This window comes from Podarcis erhardii, assembly GCF_964252035.2.
Source record: "Podarcis erhardii genome assembly, chromosome: 14".
In the NCBI taxonomy this organism is placed as follows: domain Eukaryota; kingdom Metazoa; phylum Chordata; class Lepidosauria; order Squamata; family Lacertidae; genus Podarcis; species Podarcis erhardii.
Window position 1 is genome coordinate 45,675,202 of NC_138503.1, and position 14,420 is coordinate 45,689,621.

General features: G+C 47.9%; 1 protein-coding gene across 1 annotated transcript in view; it reads right to left on the minus strand.

Moving 5' to 3' along the window:
• The window catches only part of CLCN7 (chloride voltage-gated channel 7), a 42,429-nt gene that overhangs the window by 22,107 nt on the left and 5,902 nt on the right, over window positions 1–14,420 (minus strand). Inside the window, exons 3-14 of the mRNA XM_081839694.1 lie at window positions 13,450–13,521; window positions 12,132–12,197; window positions 11,189–11,321; window positions 8,544–8,653; window positions 8,054–8,134; window positions 7,183–7,245; window positions 6,037–6,120; window positions 4,580–4,673; window positions 2,993–3,057; window positions 2,747–2,863; window positions 1,900–1,954; window positions 1,108–1,168 (exon numbers count right to left, since the gene is read on the minus strand). Of these exons, the coding sequence (XP_081695820.1) occupies window positions 1,108–1,168; window positions 1,900–1,954; window positions 2,747–2,863; window positions 2,993–3,057; window positions 4,580–4,673; window positions 6,037–6,120; window positions 7,183–7,245; window positions 8,054–8,134; window positions 8,544–8,653; window positions 11,189–11,321; window positions 12,132–12,197; window positions 13,450–13,521 (1,001 nt within the window). The remainder of the gene's footprint in view (window positions 1–1,107; window positions 1,169–1,899; window positions 1,955–2,746; window positions 2,864–2,992; window positions 3,058–4,579; window positions 4,674–6,036; window positions 6,121–7,182; window positions 7,246–8,053; window positions 8,135–8,543; window positions 8,654–11,188; window positions 11,322–12,131; window positions 12,198–13,449; window positions 13,522–14,420) is intronic.

Below are 14,420 nucleotides of genomic sequence, written 5' to 3' on the forward strand. Positions count from 1 at the left end.
TGAGTGGCAGCCTGTGATTCATTCCATCTGTTTCCAGCAGGTACCTACCTACACATACACACACACACACACACACACCCCACACAGTCCCAGAACTGTAAGTCCTAAAAAGGAGTTCCTGCCCAGGGACTTCGGTTATTTCCTTTAGCTAAAAATTAAGATGGCCTTTCTCCAGACCTGGCTGCTTTCCAGCGAGGTGGGCGGCTGCAGAGCTGAGCTCATTTGCTCCCGTAAAAGCAACCCTCGCCCCAAAAGGGAAGCCATCTGGGGAAATAAGCAGAGGCCTGACAAAGGCAGAAGTGTGCCAGACTTTATAAAAAAAGAAGAACACAAACGAAAAGTACTATCGCAGGTTTCCGGCTCAAACAAACACCCAGGCAGGAATGTGAAGCAGGCTCTGAAATGCTGGTTCAGCCAAATTCTGGGTGGCTCAGCTCAGCGACGCCTGTGAATGGAGCTAAGCTCCGAACCCTGTTTCAAAAGGCAGGGCCCGGCGCTGTCAAAAGCTGAAATGCAAAGCCTTTTAAAGAGGCATCCATTGTTGTATGTGCAGCAGTTGGGTTGAGCCATTCTGCAATGGGTTTTACTCCAGTCCTTGCCCTGGGTCTGAAGTTTGCTGCTTGTTATATTTCAGGTTAAAGCCATGGTTTTCCCAGTAGTGATGTATGGAAGTGAGAGCTGGACCATAAAGAAGGCTGATCACCGAAGAATTGATGCTTTTGAATTATGGTGCTGGAGGAGACTCTTGAGAGTCCCATGGACTGCAAGAAGAACAAATGTATCCATTCTTAAGGAAACCAGCCCTGAGTGCTCACTGGAAGGACAGATCCTGAAGCTGAGGTTCCAATACTTTGGCCACCTCATGAGAAGAGAAGACTCCCTGGAAAAGACCCTGATGTTGGGAAAGATGGAGGGCACAAGGAGAAGGGGACGACAGAGGACGAGATGGTTGGACAGTGTTCTCGAAGCTACAAACATGAGTCTGACCAAACTGCGGGAAGCAATGGAAGACAGGAGTGCCTGGTGTGCTCTGGTCCAGGGGTCACGAAGAGTCGGACACGACTAAACAACAACATATTCCGGGTTGCCTTCTGCCAGGGTTTTTACCTGATTCGGAACATCGTCAGCCAGTAGTTCAAGGCGTTGAACATGGCTCCGAGAACTCCACCTGCAGCCAGGAAGAAGAAAAACACCTGACAATAGGCCTTGACGGAGTCAGAGAACCAGCCGCTCAAAACCACACAAATCAGGACGGAGAAAATTAGCAGTGGAGGTTGCAGAAATCCCATAACTTTCTCTTTGGGGCAGCTGTGTGGAAATGATGCATCTGACTGGGATGAAGACAAGGTGGAGAACAGTTTTGCAAAGGATATCCTCTACATTTCCACTCTGCTGTTAGATCAGGAAAATCCTACGCCCACCCCAGACATAGGGTCATGGCTTTCCCCCTCCATCTCCCCTTCTTCTGGGGCTCACAGTAAGCCAGGAAATCCCCCCAGTTCCACAGAGGAAAATTCTTTATTGAGTGCAGGGGCTGAGGTATTAAGGAATTAAGTTCTTTGCCAGATGCTGGAATCTCTGCAGAAATGCAGAGGATTGTGGAGTCAACAGAGTGCAGAGGAGTTTTGCCCTGTGAAAAGGCAGGCATGGATAAAGGACTGCATGCACAAAAATGGCCTTTGGGCTGATAACAGACACAGCTCCTTTCTAGCCATCAACCATGACAGATTTGCTGCTGCATGTCAGGCATGCATTACTGGTGGAACTTAATTCTTTTTTTAAAAAATGGGGGGTGGGGGGGACAGACAAGACCCACATGCACACACCCCCAGCCTCAGAGTAACATCTGCAGAAGGGAGCGATGCACAAACAGGGAAGTCACATTATCGTGTTGCTTACCCACCACTCCCATGAATATGAAGATTGGGATTTCTTGAAAAGTGTATCCCATCTTCTGCAAAGGAAGAAAGAAAGCAGGTGTGAGCTCTGGAAACTGTGACAGCAGTAATGCAACTCAAGGACGGGACTGCCTTCTACTGCGCCACCATGTTTTCACAATATCATAGAATCATAGAGCTGGAAGGAACCCAAGGGTCATCTAGACCAACCCCCTGCAATGCAGGAATCTTTTTGCCGGAGGATGGGACTCAAACCCACAACCCTGAGGTTAAGAGCCTAGTGCTCTACCAAATGAGCTATTGGGAACATAGGAAGCTGCCTTACGCTGACGCGAGCCCATTGGTGCCACTTAGCCTACACTGACTGGCAGCAGCTCTCCAGAGTTTCAGGAAGGTGACAATACCCCATATATATATATATATATATATATATATATATATATATATATTTTCAGTTTTCAATTTAATAACAATAATCTTCCTTTACATTTGTATCCCTCATTTCGACTTCTTACAGGGAACCAGGCAGAGGGCCTTCTCGGTAGTGGCACCCGCCCTGTGGAGCGCCCTCCCACCAGACGTCAAAGAGAAAAACAACTACCAGACTTTTAGAAGACATCTGAAGGCAGCCCTGTTTAGGGAAGCTTTTAATGTTTAATGGGTAATTGTATTTTAATATTCTGTTGGAAGCCGCCCAGAGATGGGCGGGGTATAAATAAATAAATAAATAAATAAATAAATAAATAATAATTCTCTCCACTCCTTCTCTGGTTATGTAGAGAATTCATGTGTGGAGGCCAGAGGAGGAAGAGGAGGCAGCGAAGCTTCGAACAGGTGTTGCCTTTTACCTCGGAGTCAAACCGGCCAAAGTTGATGAGTCCAGGGCTGGACAGGTCCCAAGGATTCCCTTTGTAAATGCTCAGGATGGAGTTCAGGGTAAAGGTGGAGATCATGGAGGCAAAGAACTACACAGAGAGAAGGGGGGGGAGCAGTGAGGAGCATGCCCAGAGTCGGTCTGTCCGCCGAGGACTCGCCTTTCAGTCCCCCCCTCCCCCCTCCCTGCTCGAAAAGCTCCCCCAGCGCTCCAGACTCACAATCCTCCAGGTCAGGAACTGGTTCCAAAAGGATGCGCCTTCCTCCAAGCTGAACAGGACGCCACCTGGTGGAAGGGAAAGGCAGAGCCGGTGAGACTTGGCTTGTCCGCTCAGAGGCAGGAGCTGACCAGATCAAGGTAGGGACACCAGGCGTGGATTCAGAACGGGGCCTTCTCTGCGGTGGCTCCCCGTCTGAGGAATGCTCTCCCCAGGGAGGGAGGTCTGCCTGGTGCCTTCATTGTACACCTTTAGGCACCCCGCGAAAACATTAACCAGGCCTTTGGCTGATCGACATCTGGTGCCCTTTTAAATAGATTACAGTCATACCTCATGTTACGTTTGCTTCAGGTTGAGCATTTTCAGGTTGCATCCTTTGGCGACCCAGAAGTACCAGAAAGGGTTACATCTGGGTTTCGCCACTCATGCATGCGCAGATGCGCAATATGACGTCACGTGCATGCACAGAAGCGGCGGATCGCGACCCACGCGTGTGCAGACACGGGTTGTGTTCTTTTCGGGTTGCGAACGGGCCACTGGAACGGATCCCGTTTGCAACCAGAGGTACCACTGTATTGGTTGTTTCTGTTATTATATTTATTATGTATTTTGTGGTTTTTATATTGTAATTTTATTTTGTGAAACACCCTGTGATCTGCAGGTATAGGGCAGCATACAATTAACGACAACAATGACAACAACAACTTATGGCTGCGTAATCGGAGGGAAAAACCATGGTTTTCCCAGTAGTGATGTATGGAAGTGAGAGCTGGACCATAAAAGAAGGCTGGTCGCTGAAGAATTGATGCTTTTGAATTCTGGTGCTGGAGGAGACTCTTGAGAGTCCCATGGACTGCAAGAAGATCAAACCTCTCCATTCTGAAGGAAATCAGCCCTGAGTGCTCACTGGAAGGACAGATCCTGAAGCTGAGGCTCCAATACTTTGGCCACCTCATGAGAAGAGAAGACTCCCTGGAAAAGACCCTGATGTTGGGAAAGAGAAGGGGATGACAGAGGACGAGATGGTTGGACAGTGTTCTCGAAGCTACCAGCATGAGCCTGACCAAACTGCGGGAGGCAGTGGAAGACAGGAGTGCCTGGCGTGCTCTGGTCCAGGGAGTCATGAGAGTCGGACACAACTAAACAACTAAACAACAACAACTAAACAACAACAACAATCGGTGTGGGGGGGTGCCTTCTTAAACCTAGATAACGAGGCGCTGGGCTTTGGGAAGGAGGCGCGAGGCTCTAACAGGGTCCTAGAGTTTCCCTGGCTCCCCATTTATTTATTCATTTCCCCCGCCCACATAAGGTTGCAGTCGCACAAGTAAAGCAAGAGAAAGCTGCATGCTTACTGTATTAATATTATGACCATCTCTAGTATTAGCATCATTATCACCACAGTTATCACCATGGCTCATAATGGATTGCAGTAAACGGTTTTGCCAGAAGACACAGACGCTCTGAGACGCTTGGACAAAGCAACCAGTAACAGGAATAGCAATGATGCTAATTGTCATCAAAAATACTAATGACGTGCAGCAAACAACTTTCCAGTTCTGCCCGTGGGGGGGGGGGGAGGCGCTTTACCGACAGGAGCCCCAAAGGCAGCCGAAACGCCAGCAGCAGCTCCGGCGGAGACGAAATCCCGCTTCTCCGTGTCCCTCCGGAAATATTCAAAGATCTAAAGAAAACACAGCCCCGGAATGGATTAGAACTTGGGAATGGGTGTCTTAATACACACAAGCTCAAAAAGCCCTGGATGCTCTGCAATCCCTAAGTAACTCAAGCAGTGCCCCCCCCCAAATGAATGAGCCAACCACAAAGACCACCAGCAGCTTCCTTTGTGTACTGTGCAGGATGCTAGCTTGCCAAGACGGCCCAGGCCAGGACTGCGAAGCAACTTTGGTGAGGGAGGAGGGCAACTGCATCAAACCCCTTCCTGCAATGGTTCCAACGGCCATTAGGTCAGCTGTCCAAGGAAATGAGTGTGTAAACAAACCAACCCCTGTGCTGCAAAATATCAGTCAGCAATATCAAAAGCAAGACGATGGCCAGAAACAATAAGAATGTGAAAAACTTTATGGAATAATTCAAAACATCAAAACTAACAAACTGAAGTCTCTGAAAGTCCTTAAATGAATCGCTGTGCCAGACTTTCCCTGGCGGAGAGCAAGCTGTGAAGCTTTGTATAATCAGCAAATGTCCAATTCTGATGTCCAACTCTGAACTCTGCTGAACAGTGTTTCCAGATAACAACTACTGTTTCGCTGAATTATTCATCAGCCGATTAGTTCAACACTTGTAAGTAGAAAGATATATAATTTCTTCATTAACCAATCTGTTTTCGAATAGATATAATGAAAAATACTCTGGAACAGTGCTCATGCGATTATGTAGTCAACTCTAGTCACATAATCCCATGAGCACTATTCCAGAGTATTTTTCATTATATCTATTCATAAACTTTCAGAGACTTCACTTTGCTAGTTTTGATGTTTTGAATTATTCCATAAAGTTTTTTCACATTGTTATTGTTTCTGGCCATGAGCGTGGCAGCGACAACTGCCTTCCTCTTGGTCCAGACAATGTCACCTGCTCTGCTCACAGATCTGATGGGAGGCCTGTGTTGGTCTGGTTGCTCTCCCAGGCAGTCAGCATCTGCACAGGCAGAACTAGGCAACTCTGCCAAAAGAACTGTAATGTTAAAAACGGGAGTCTGAACTTGCTACTCCCCTCTTCCCTCCCCATCCCTTTTTCCTCGCATGCTATGTCTGTTTATGCAGTTTCATGCTAGAGGGCCGAGACTCTTCTGCGACGCAGGTTCTGCAACCTGGGTATGCCCATTTGGTTAACGGGTGGGGTACAAATGCTTTAAGCTTGAGAAGTGGGAGACAGGCAGGCCTCATACCTGCCCCCTGGCATCTCCAACATCTGCTACCAGGATCAGGGCTATGAGAGACAGCGGCAGCCACCACTCAGTGAGGAGGTCCTGGCCTGCAGGGGCTGGAAACCCAGCGCAAGCAACCCACTTGTAGGAAACGAACCTTGAAGTCTCTCTTCAGAGAAGTTGACCGTCCTTGAGATATGCCAGCTGCGATGACAGCTCCAGAGTGAATCATCGGCCCTTCCTGAAACCAAGAGAAGCAGGATTGAGAGGGAGGTAGAAGCTGGCTTGCAAGACTGTGCTCCAAGCAGGGCCGGACTTAGGTTTGATGAGGCCCTAAGCTACTGAAGGTAATGGGCCCTTTATATGTCCAGCTGTCCTTTGACAACAACAAATTGTCACTGTTTTTTGTGTTAAAAATATGCTATATTTGTGGACCTAATAGGTATCTCAAGCCATTTGCACATGTTGCCATGAAACCAGTCCATGCAGAATGTAGGCACCCTATATATAGAAAGGAGCAAACCAGTGATATTTTAGGGAGCAGGCTAGGAGGCGGGGGCCATTACTTACATTATAGGAGCCTACACAACACAAAACACTGTTGGTATACGTAGGTTTTATTTTATTTGTTTTTTTATCTTATATTAAATTGATTTTTTATTTTTTATTTTATTGTTACTCACATTTTATACTGTATTTTATGCTGTTTTTGTTGCACCAATTAAGTGTTTTAAATTTGTTGTTAGCCATCCTGAGCCCGGTTTTCTGAACCAGGAAGGGTGGGGTATAAATTAAAATTTATTATTATTATTATTGTTGTTGTTAGGAAGGGTGGGGTATAAATTAAAATTTATTATTATTGTTGTTGTTGTTGTTGTTGTTAGGAAGGGTGGGGTATAAATTAAAATTTATTGTTGTTGTTGTTGTTGTTGTTGTTATTATACCAGATGAGCTATTGGCCAGACTTGGCAGGTTCTTATGTTGGCGCAACATCTCCCTAAACACCGATTCTGATCGCAGCAAAACAAGCTGCCTGAGGCACAGTTTTCTTTCCTTTTCTTCCTGTTGTCAAAGCCACGAAGCACAACTCATTCGCCACGATCCTGAGGCGGCAGTTGGGTACAGGCCAATAACAAATGGCAAGGGCAAAGGCTAACGAAGAAGCGCCGTTGAGAGCAATGGCTGCCAAGCAGAAACCTTCCCAGGATGCAATGCAAAATAGCCGGGAGGTGGAATTGTTAGACAGGAAAGACAGGAGCAACTGCCTTTCGGGGTGAAGTTTCTGCTTCCTCTCCTCAGTTACCTTTCCGACCGCCAGGCCTCCGACCACAGAGAAAATCACACCACAGACTTTAACCACCAGCGTCTACAAAGAAAGGAGATACATCATCATCATCATCATTATTATTATTATTATTATTATTTAAAAGTTCCCATTCTGGGCTGAACTCTGGGCTCCTATGCTCAGTTCCCTCAGCCGCAAAGCGCTGAGCTGACGCAAGAGAGGAGTCCACGTTTAACCTTCAAAGATCTCGCCAGAAAAGAAACAGGCGCCGAACCAAAACACGGACGCTCGCTCCAAAGGAAGTGAGGCGAGAGAACTACTCTGATCTTTGTCACCAAAGACAAGTGAACTAGTTCGCTGATCCTTATTTCCCTCACAGAGCTACAATTCCCAGAGCTCCCTGGCAAGAGGGACTCATTCTAAAACCGCTCGGGAACTGTAGTTCTGTTTTTTTAAAAAAAATAATATTTATTAAAGTTTTAAAAAATTACAGAAAGAAAAAGTAAAAATACCACAGGGAACTGTAGTTCTGTGAGGGAGAAAAGGGCTCTCCTAGCAACTCTTGGCACTCTTAACAAAAGACACTTCCCAGAATCCTTTGGGGGAAGCCATAGTTGTTTAAAGCAGCATGATTCTGGCTTCAAATGCATAGTGCAAACAGGTGAAAAGCAGCAGATCCCATAACGGAGGCAGACACGTCTAGCAACATGTTTGGATGTGTGGCAGAGAAATGGGCCATTTTTCATGTCCAGTTTTACACAAACACACACAAGATGTTCTCACTAAGGAAGCGGAGGGGCAACTTTCCCTCATAAAAGTCTCAGGTGTATCAGGAGAAAGGAGGGATACTCTGAAAATTGCCGGGCACAACCTGTCCTCCCTCTCTCACCTTCAGCCGGACCACGTGGGGGATCTTAACTCCATTGAGGTAGCACTTGATCTGAGGTATTCCACTACCAGCTGCCACAGGCTACAAGAAAAACAACAGAGAAAATAAGTTTGCTTGGGGGTATTTCTGTCATTCGAACGGCTCTGAGACTGGGCAGTCGCTACATATTACCCTCCACATGCAAATTGTAAGAGGCAGTGTGGGTTCATAGATTGGATGCCAAACCAGGACCTGGGAGACCGGGGTTCGAATCCTCCCATCAGCTGCAGAGCTCCCTGGGTGACCTTGGGCCAGTCACTGCCTCTTGCAGTATTAGCTACCTCACAAGGTGGTTGTGAGAGTTAAAATGGGGTGTCTAAAGCGCGTATGGCTCCTTGGACGAAAGGCGAGGCAGAAACGGGATCATGAAACTCATTGGGAGCATCAGCCTTTGCCAAGGCGCGAATCGCAAAATGGCGGCGCGGGCAAGAGACCCGGGCGGAGGCCTTACCTCAATAAAAGCAACAATAACGGCCCCGACCATCACAATGCTCGCGTTCAGCGTGGCCCAGAGCAGCAGAGAGAAGGACAAGCCGCCTGTCTTGGTGAATTTGTCAATATCTGAGGAAAGCAGGTTAAAAGGGGAAAACAATATCTGGCCATGGATTTGGGGAGAGGGCGGGATGTGTGTGAAATAGGCATGGGTGATATATCGACATATCGCCCAGGACCGGTATGAGGAGCAGACTGTGATGTTGGTTTCACTAAGCGGTATATCGGTGATGAAACCGTTATGCAGAGGGACTTCCCAGGACGTTCACAGGCTGGATAAGTCTTTGTGAAGAGTGCAACTTAAAACCATCCGAGTGCGCATGTTCAGGAAGTTTGTCAGACTTGCTGGAAGAACTGGACTGAAAGGACATGTTTTTCTCTAGTGCTGTAATGTCAGGAATAAACATCATGTAAATAGATTTCTGACTTATTTTCTTTCCCCTGCGGAAGCAGGAGGGAGAGGGGTTGTGCATTTTGCCCATGCTTGGGAAAATGTCGCCTACCAAAATCTCCCTGTTCTGTCTGGATATCAGCCAGAGGAGGTTACCGGTAAGCAAGCTCCGAGGACAGTGAGAGGGGCCAGCCTCTATGGAGGGGGCTTGCAAACCAACATGATATACTGCTGAGTGAAATATGTATCACGGTCTGCTCCTCATACGGAGCAGAGGGAGAAACAAGCTGCATCAGTTCCTCCCTCCTATTTGGGGACTTCCCTGGCTTTTTTCTGGCCATGTAGGACCAGTCTGGAGAGTTGGCCTTGGTGAAGATTTGACGTTTTCATCCCCCAAAAAGTTTTTGATTTGAGTTTACTGAAATGAGGCTGCATTTTAACGTTGTATTTTAATCCTGTTTTTAAGTTGTATTTTAATCAATTGTTTTTATACCTGGTGCTAGCCGCCCTGAGCCTGGTCTTGGCTGGGGAGGGCGGGGTATAAATAAAATTATTATTATTATTATTATTATTATTATTATTATTATTATTATTATTATTATCTTCAAACTGTTCGGCTGATGGGCGCCCGATATTGCTGCTCCCTTCTGCCAAGTGTTTAGCGGAGCCCCCAGTCTGGCACTGGCTTGCCCAAGCCTGCAGTTGGGGGGGGGGCTCCGTGAAACTGTCCCCTCCCCATCTGAGTGACCCCGATCGCTCAGCAGGGGTGGGTGAGAGGATTCTTCTACGCCCCAACTGCAAAAAGTCCAATGCTGCTGTGGTGTCAGATCGTTCAGACACCACCATTAGATGGGTTGGGGGGAGTTTCTTCTAGGCCACAACTGAGCGAACCCCAATGTTGATGAGGCTTCAGGGCTCACTCAGCTGAAGCGGGGGGGGGGGACCTCCCCCAGCTGAGCAGCGGCCAGGGCCAACTACACTGGCCCTCGCCTGCGAAGCCCTGAGGTGAAAGAGCCCCAGATCTGGCAGCAAGAGCAGTTGCTGTTTCACCCTGTGTCTAGCCAAGGCTTCCTCAACCTCGGCCCTCCAGATGTTTGGAGACTACAATTCCCATCATCCCCGACCACTGGTCTTGCTAGCTAGGGATCATGGGAGTTGTAGGCCAAAAACATCTGGAGGACCGAGTTTGAGGAAGCCTGGTCTAGCCAGCTGGGGCCAATGCAGCTTGTTTCAACATTGCAGTATATCGCCAAACCACGACGTCTGGCTGTCTTTGGTGGGAAATGTTGAAAAATCTAACGTCGCCCAGCCCTGGTGTAAAAGAAGGCAGGCCTCAGCTTGATACAGTGGTACTTCTGGTTATGTACTTAATTCGTTCCGGAGGTCCATTCTTAACCTGAAGCACCACTTTAGCTAATGGGGCCTCCCACTGCCACTGTGCGATTTCTGTTCTCATCCTGAAGCCAAGTTCTTAACCCGAGATACTATTTCTGGGTTAGTGGAGTCGGTAACCTGAAGCATACATAACCTGAAGCCAATGTAACCCGAGGTACCACTGTACAGTCATGTTAGTACAGGAATATGTTTTATACCTTTTCACCTATGTCCACCTGGTAGATATTCTGAAGTCCAACTCCCAACAGCCCCCATGCTGGCCATCCAAGCTATTCTGCCGCCATCGGGGATGGCGGATGACACAATTCTGTCCAATTCCACTGGCATTCATTCATAGTACATGGCGAAGGAGCCCTCCTGTCCTTCGCCCGCAGGCAGCAAAACACCTTGTGCCGGCCCTGCGCCAGCAGTGTGGGAAGGGGGGGGGCGATGGGGGCGGGCCGCCCTGGGTGCCCTCACTGAGGGCGGTGACATTCGGCACACTGTCTGCCCGCAAATCCCTAGCCTGCTTCAAGCCCTCGGGGTAAGGGGGCAGAGCTGCGCCACTTTGCCGGCGGCATAACCCCCTTCCCCCTTTGTTCTGACAGCTTGCGGGAGGCTTAGGTGGGTGGGCGGTGCACCGTGGGTGTCCACCATGGGGAGCTCGCTCCACTCCCTTGAACGGCTCACTCTGCCCCCGGCTGCACGCACCACTCCGGGACCTGAGCAGCTATCCTATGCCTGGGAGGGCACCCTCCGTACCATGGCCCCCTCAGGAGCATGCCCACCGTGGGCAGTGTGGGAATATGCTCTGCGACTGCCCTGCACTCAAAGGATACTGCCCTTCACCACTTTGTATTTCAGCCCAGCAATGTATTCCACCACAATGTCGATGAAGCAAGCAACAAGGCCGGTAAGGATCCCGATCATGGCGCAGATGACCCACCGACGAATCTCCACCGTCCGGAAAGCCTGCGTTAGAAGAAGTCACAATCAGAGGGGTCTGCCTTATTATGCTGCTTCTTACTGACACTATTCAATTTATGAGTGGCCTAATATAAACCACCTCTCTATCTGGGGCATAATATTCGACTTTCATCTTAGGAAAGGCTATGGGAAACAGATTTGAAATTTTTGGTTGGTGCTGTGCGTTTGAAAGAAAATTATATGAAAATGATAAATACCGTTGGTGTTTGACTCCCAGTAAGCTAGCAAAAATGTATAAGACAGGTACAAATATCGGCTGGAAATGTCAAGAAAAAGAAGGCAGCTTTTATCATATGTGGTCTCGTAAGGTAATAAAAAGCATTCTGGGAAATGATCTATAATGAATTAAAAAAATGCTTAAAATAACTTATAAAAGTTATTATGTAGCTGGATGATGGCTTCCATTACTGACATTTTCTGTGGATTTTTGCATGGTTTTTATTGCAATGCATCGCTCTTTCTTCCCGATTTTACGCGATGCTTTAAAAAGTTTTGTAAGTCACTTAGAGGCTCTCTATGTAGCAAGCAACTAATAAGCTGACTAAATAATACTGGGCTGTGTCAAACACGAGTCATAAGGAGTAGAAATCAAGGGATATTACATTATTTTCATTGTGTCTACTCTGAGTAGAATGCAGTTGGATATCGTACAGCAACAGCAGATTAGGTTCCACTGTATTTTTAAAATGTGGACTTTCGGATGTGGGGAGGGAGACGTACACATAACCAGATCTGAGATTTTGGAGGAGGAACCCCCCCCCCACAGCAATCCTTCGGCCCTGGAGATGGACTGACCGTATGTTTGATCCTCTTCTCTTCATCCAAGAACAGCTGGTTCTCACAGTTGTCATAGTCCAAGCTCTTAACCAGCAAAAAAAAGAGAGAGAAGGGAAGTGAGAAAATGGAAAGAGGAAGCCAGGGGAATGCAGCCTGCTTGGGAAAGGCTCACTTTGCTTCAAAACTTACTAAAAGCAGCCCTTTCCAAGATTGCACCATCCCACCAATGCCCTCCTGCAGCCTTGTATTCAAGTGGTAGTCGCCTGATCGCCATAGGCGAACAGGAATTCCATGGAGGGCGAATCAGTGGAGGAAGGACAGAATGTTCTTTACCTCCCTTGCGCCCTGCACTGAGAAGAACTGAAGCCTCTTCCTCCTTGCCCAGCACAGAAAAACAACCAAATGCTACAGCTTTTTATTAGTTTAACCCAGGGGTCAGCAAACTTTTTCAGGAGGGGGCCAGTCCACTGTCCCTCAGACCTTGTTGGGGGCCGGACTATATTTTTTTTGGGAGGGGGATGAAGAAATTCCTATACCCCACAAATATCCCAGAGATGCATTTTAAATACAGTGGTGCCCCGCAAGACGAATGCCTCGCAAGACGGAAAACCCGCTAGACAAAAGGGTTTTCCATTTTGGAGGCACTTCGCAAAACGAATTTCCTATGGGCTTGCTTCGCAAGACGAAAATGTCTTGCGAGTTCCTGCGGGTTTTTCCCCCTTCCCCCCCTTTTTCTAATCCGCTGAGCCACTTATCCGCTTATCCGCTAAGCCGCTAAAATCCTCTAAGCCGCTAATAGTGCTAATCCGCTAAGCCGTCAACGGGCTTGCTTCGCAAGACGAAAAAACCGCTAGACGAAGAGACTCGCGGAACGGATTCTTTTCGTCTTGCGAGGCACCACTGTAAAAGAACACATTCTACTCATGTAAAAACACCAGGCAGGCCCCACAAATAACCCAGGGATGAATTTTAAATAAAAGGACACATTCTATTCATGTAAAAACATGCTGATTCCTGGACCGTCCACGGGACAGATTTAGAAGGTGACTGGGCCGGATCCTGTCCCCGGGCCTTAGTTTGCCTACCCATGGTTTAACCAGTTGAATTATTAGTTAACAAGATTCAGATACATCCAGAGGGTTACAGGCTCCACATCTCTGTGCAAAATACGCAAACAAGAAGGAGCAGACCTCTCCATAACTTTTGTGGGTTTATTGTTTACAAAATCTGCTGGATAGCTCTCCCGGCTGGTGGGTAGATCTCCCAGGTTACAACCAATGTCCCCACCATCGCACGCCAGTTCCTTTCCAGTTGGAACCTTAAGCTGGGTGCCCACCTCGTACTTGAGAGAGAGGACTTTCTCACTGTGAGGGATCTCGTTAGGGTGCGCTCGAGGCGGATCCATTTCCTGCAAGACACAATCGTCACGATTCTTAACGCCGCCTATCAAAAACTGGGTTCATTTAATTTTTTTATTTCACGAAATCAACATGCCACCTGATCGTAGGAAACCTCAAAGCGGCTAGCAAAAATAATAAGAGCAGTGAGATCATAAAAGCAATTAAAACATTCCAAAAACGGAAACCAGCAACAGACCTATAAACACCTCAGCGTTTTAAATACCTGGCTAGGCCTTAGGTTTCAGGGCTGAGGTGCAGCCTTCTCAAACTTAGTGACCTCCAGACGTTCTGGAGCCTGCGACAGATGGGAACCGTAATCCAGAACATCCGAAGGGCACCAGGGTGGGGGTTGTCTTATCAGCCCCCAAGTTGGAAGGACAAGCTCAGGGCCAGGGGCCAAATTTGGCCCTCCAGGCCTCTCCATGTGAACCTTGGGAGGGGTGTGTGGGAGAGAAGAGAAACTATCCCAGCGCATGAATAGGAAAAACTGCATGCGTTGCCCCGCCTATTTTTGCTTCTGGCCCCGCCCACCAGCGGCACGCGGTCCTCAGGAGGTTGTCCAGGAAGGAATGTGGACCTTGAGCTCAACACAAAGTTTCTCCCTTCTCTAGAGCAGGGGTCAGCAAACATTTTCAGCAGGGGACCGGTCTACTGTCCCTCAGACCTTGTAGGGGGCCGGACTATATTTTGAAGAAGAAGAAAAAGAACGAATTCCTATGCCCCACAAATAACCCAGAGATGCATTTTAAATAAAAGGACACATTCTACTCATGTAAAAACACGCTGATTCCTGGACCGTCCACAGGCTGGATTTTGAAGGCGATTGGGCTGGATCCAGCCCCCGGGCCTTAGTTTGCCTACCCATGCTCTAAAGCAGCGGTTCTCAACCTGTGGGTCCCCAGATGTT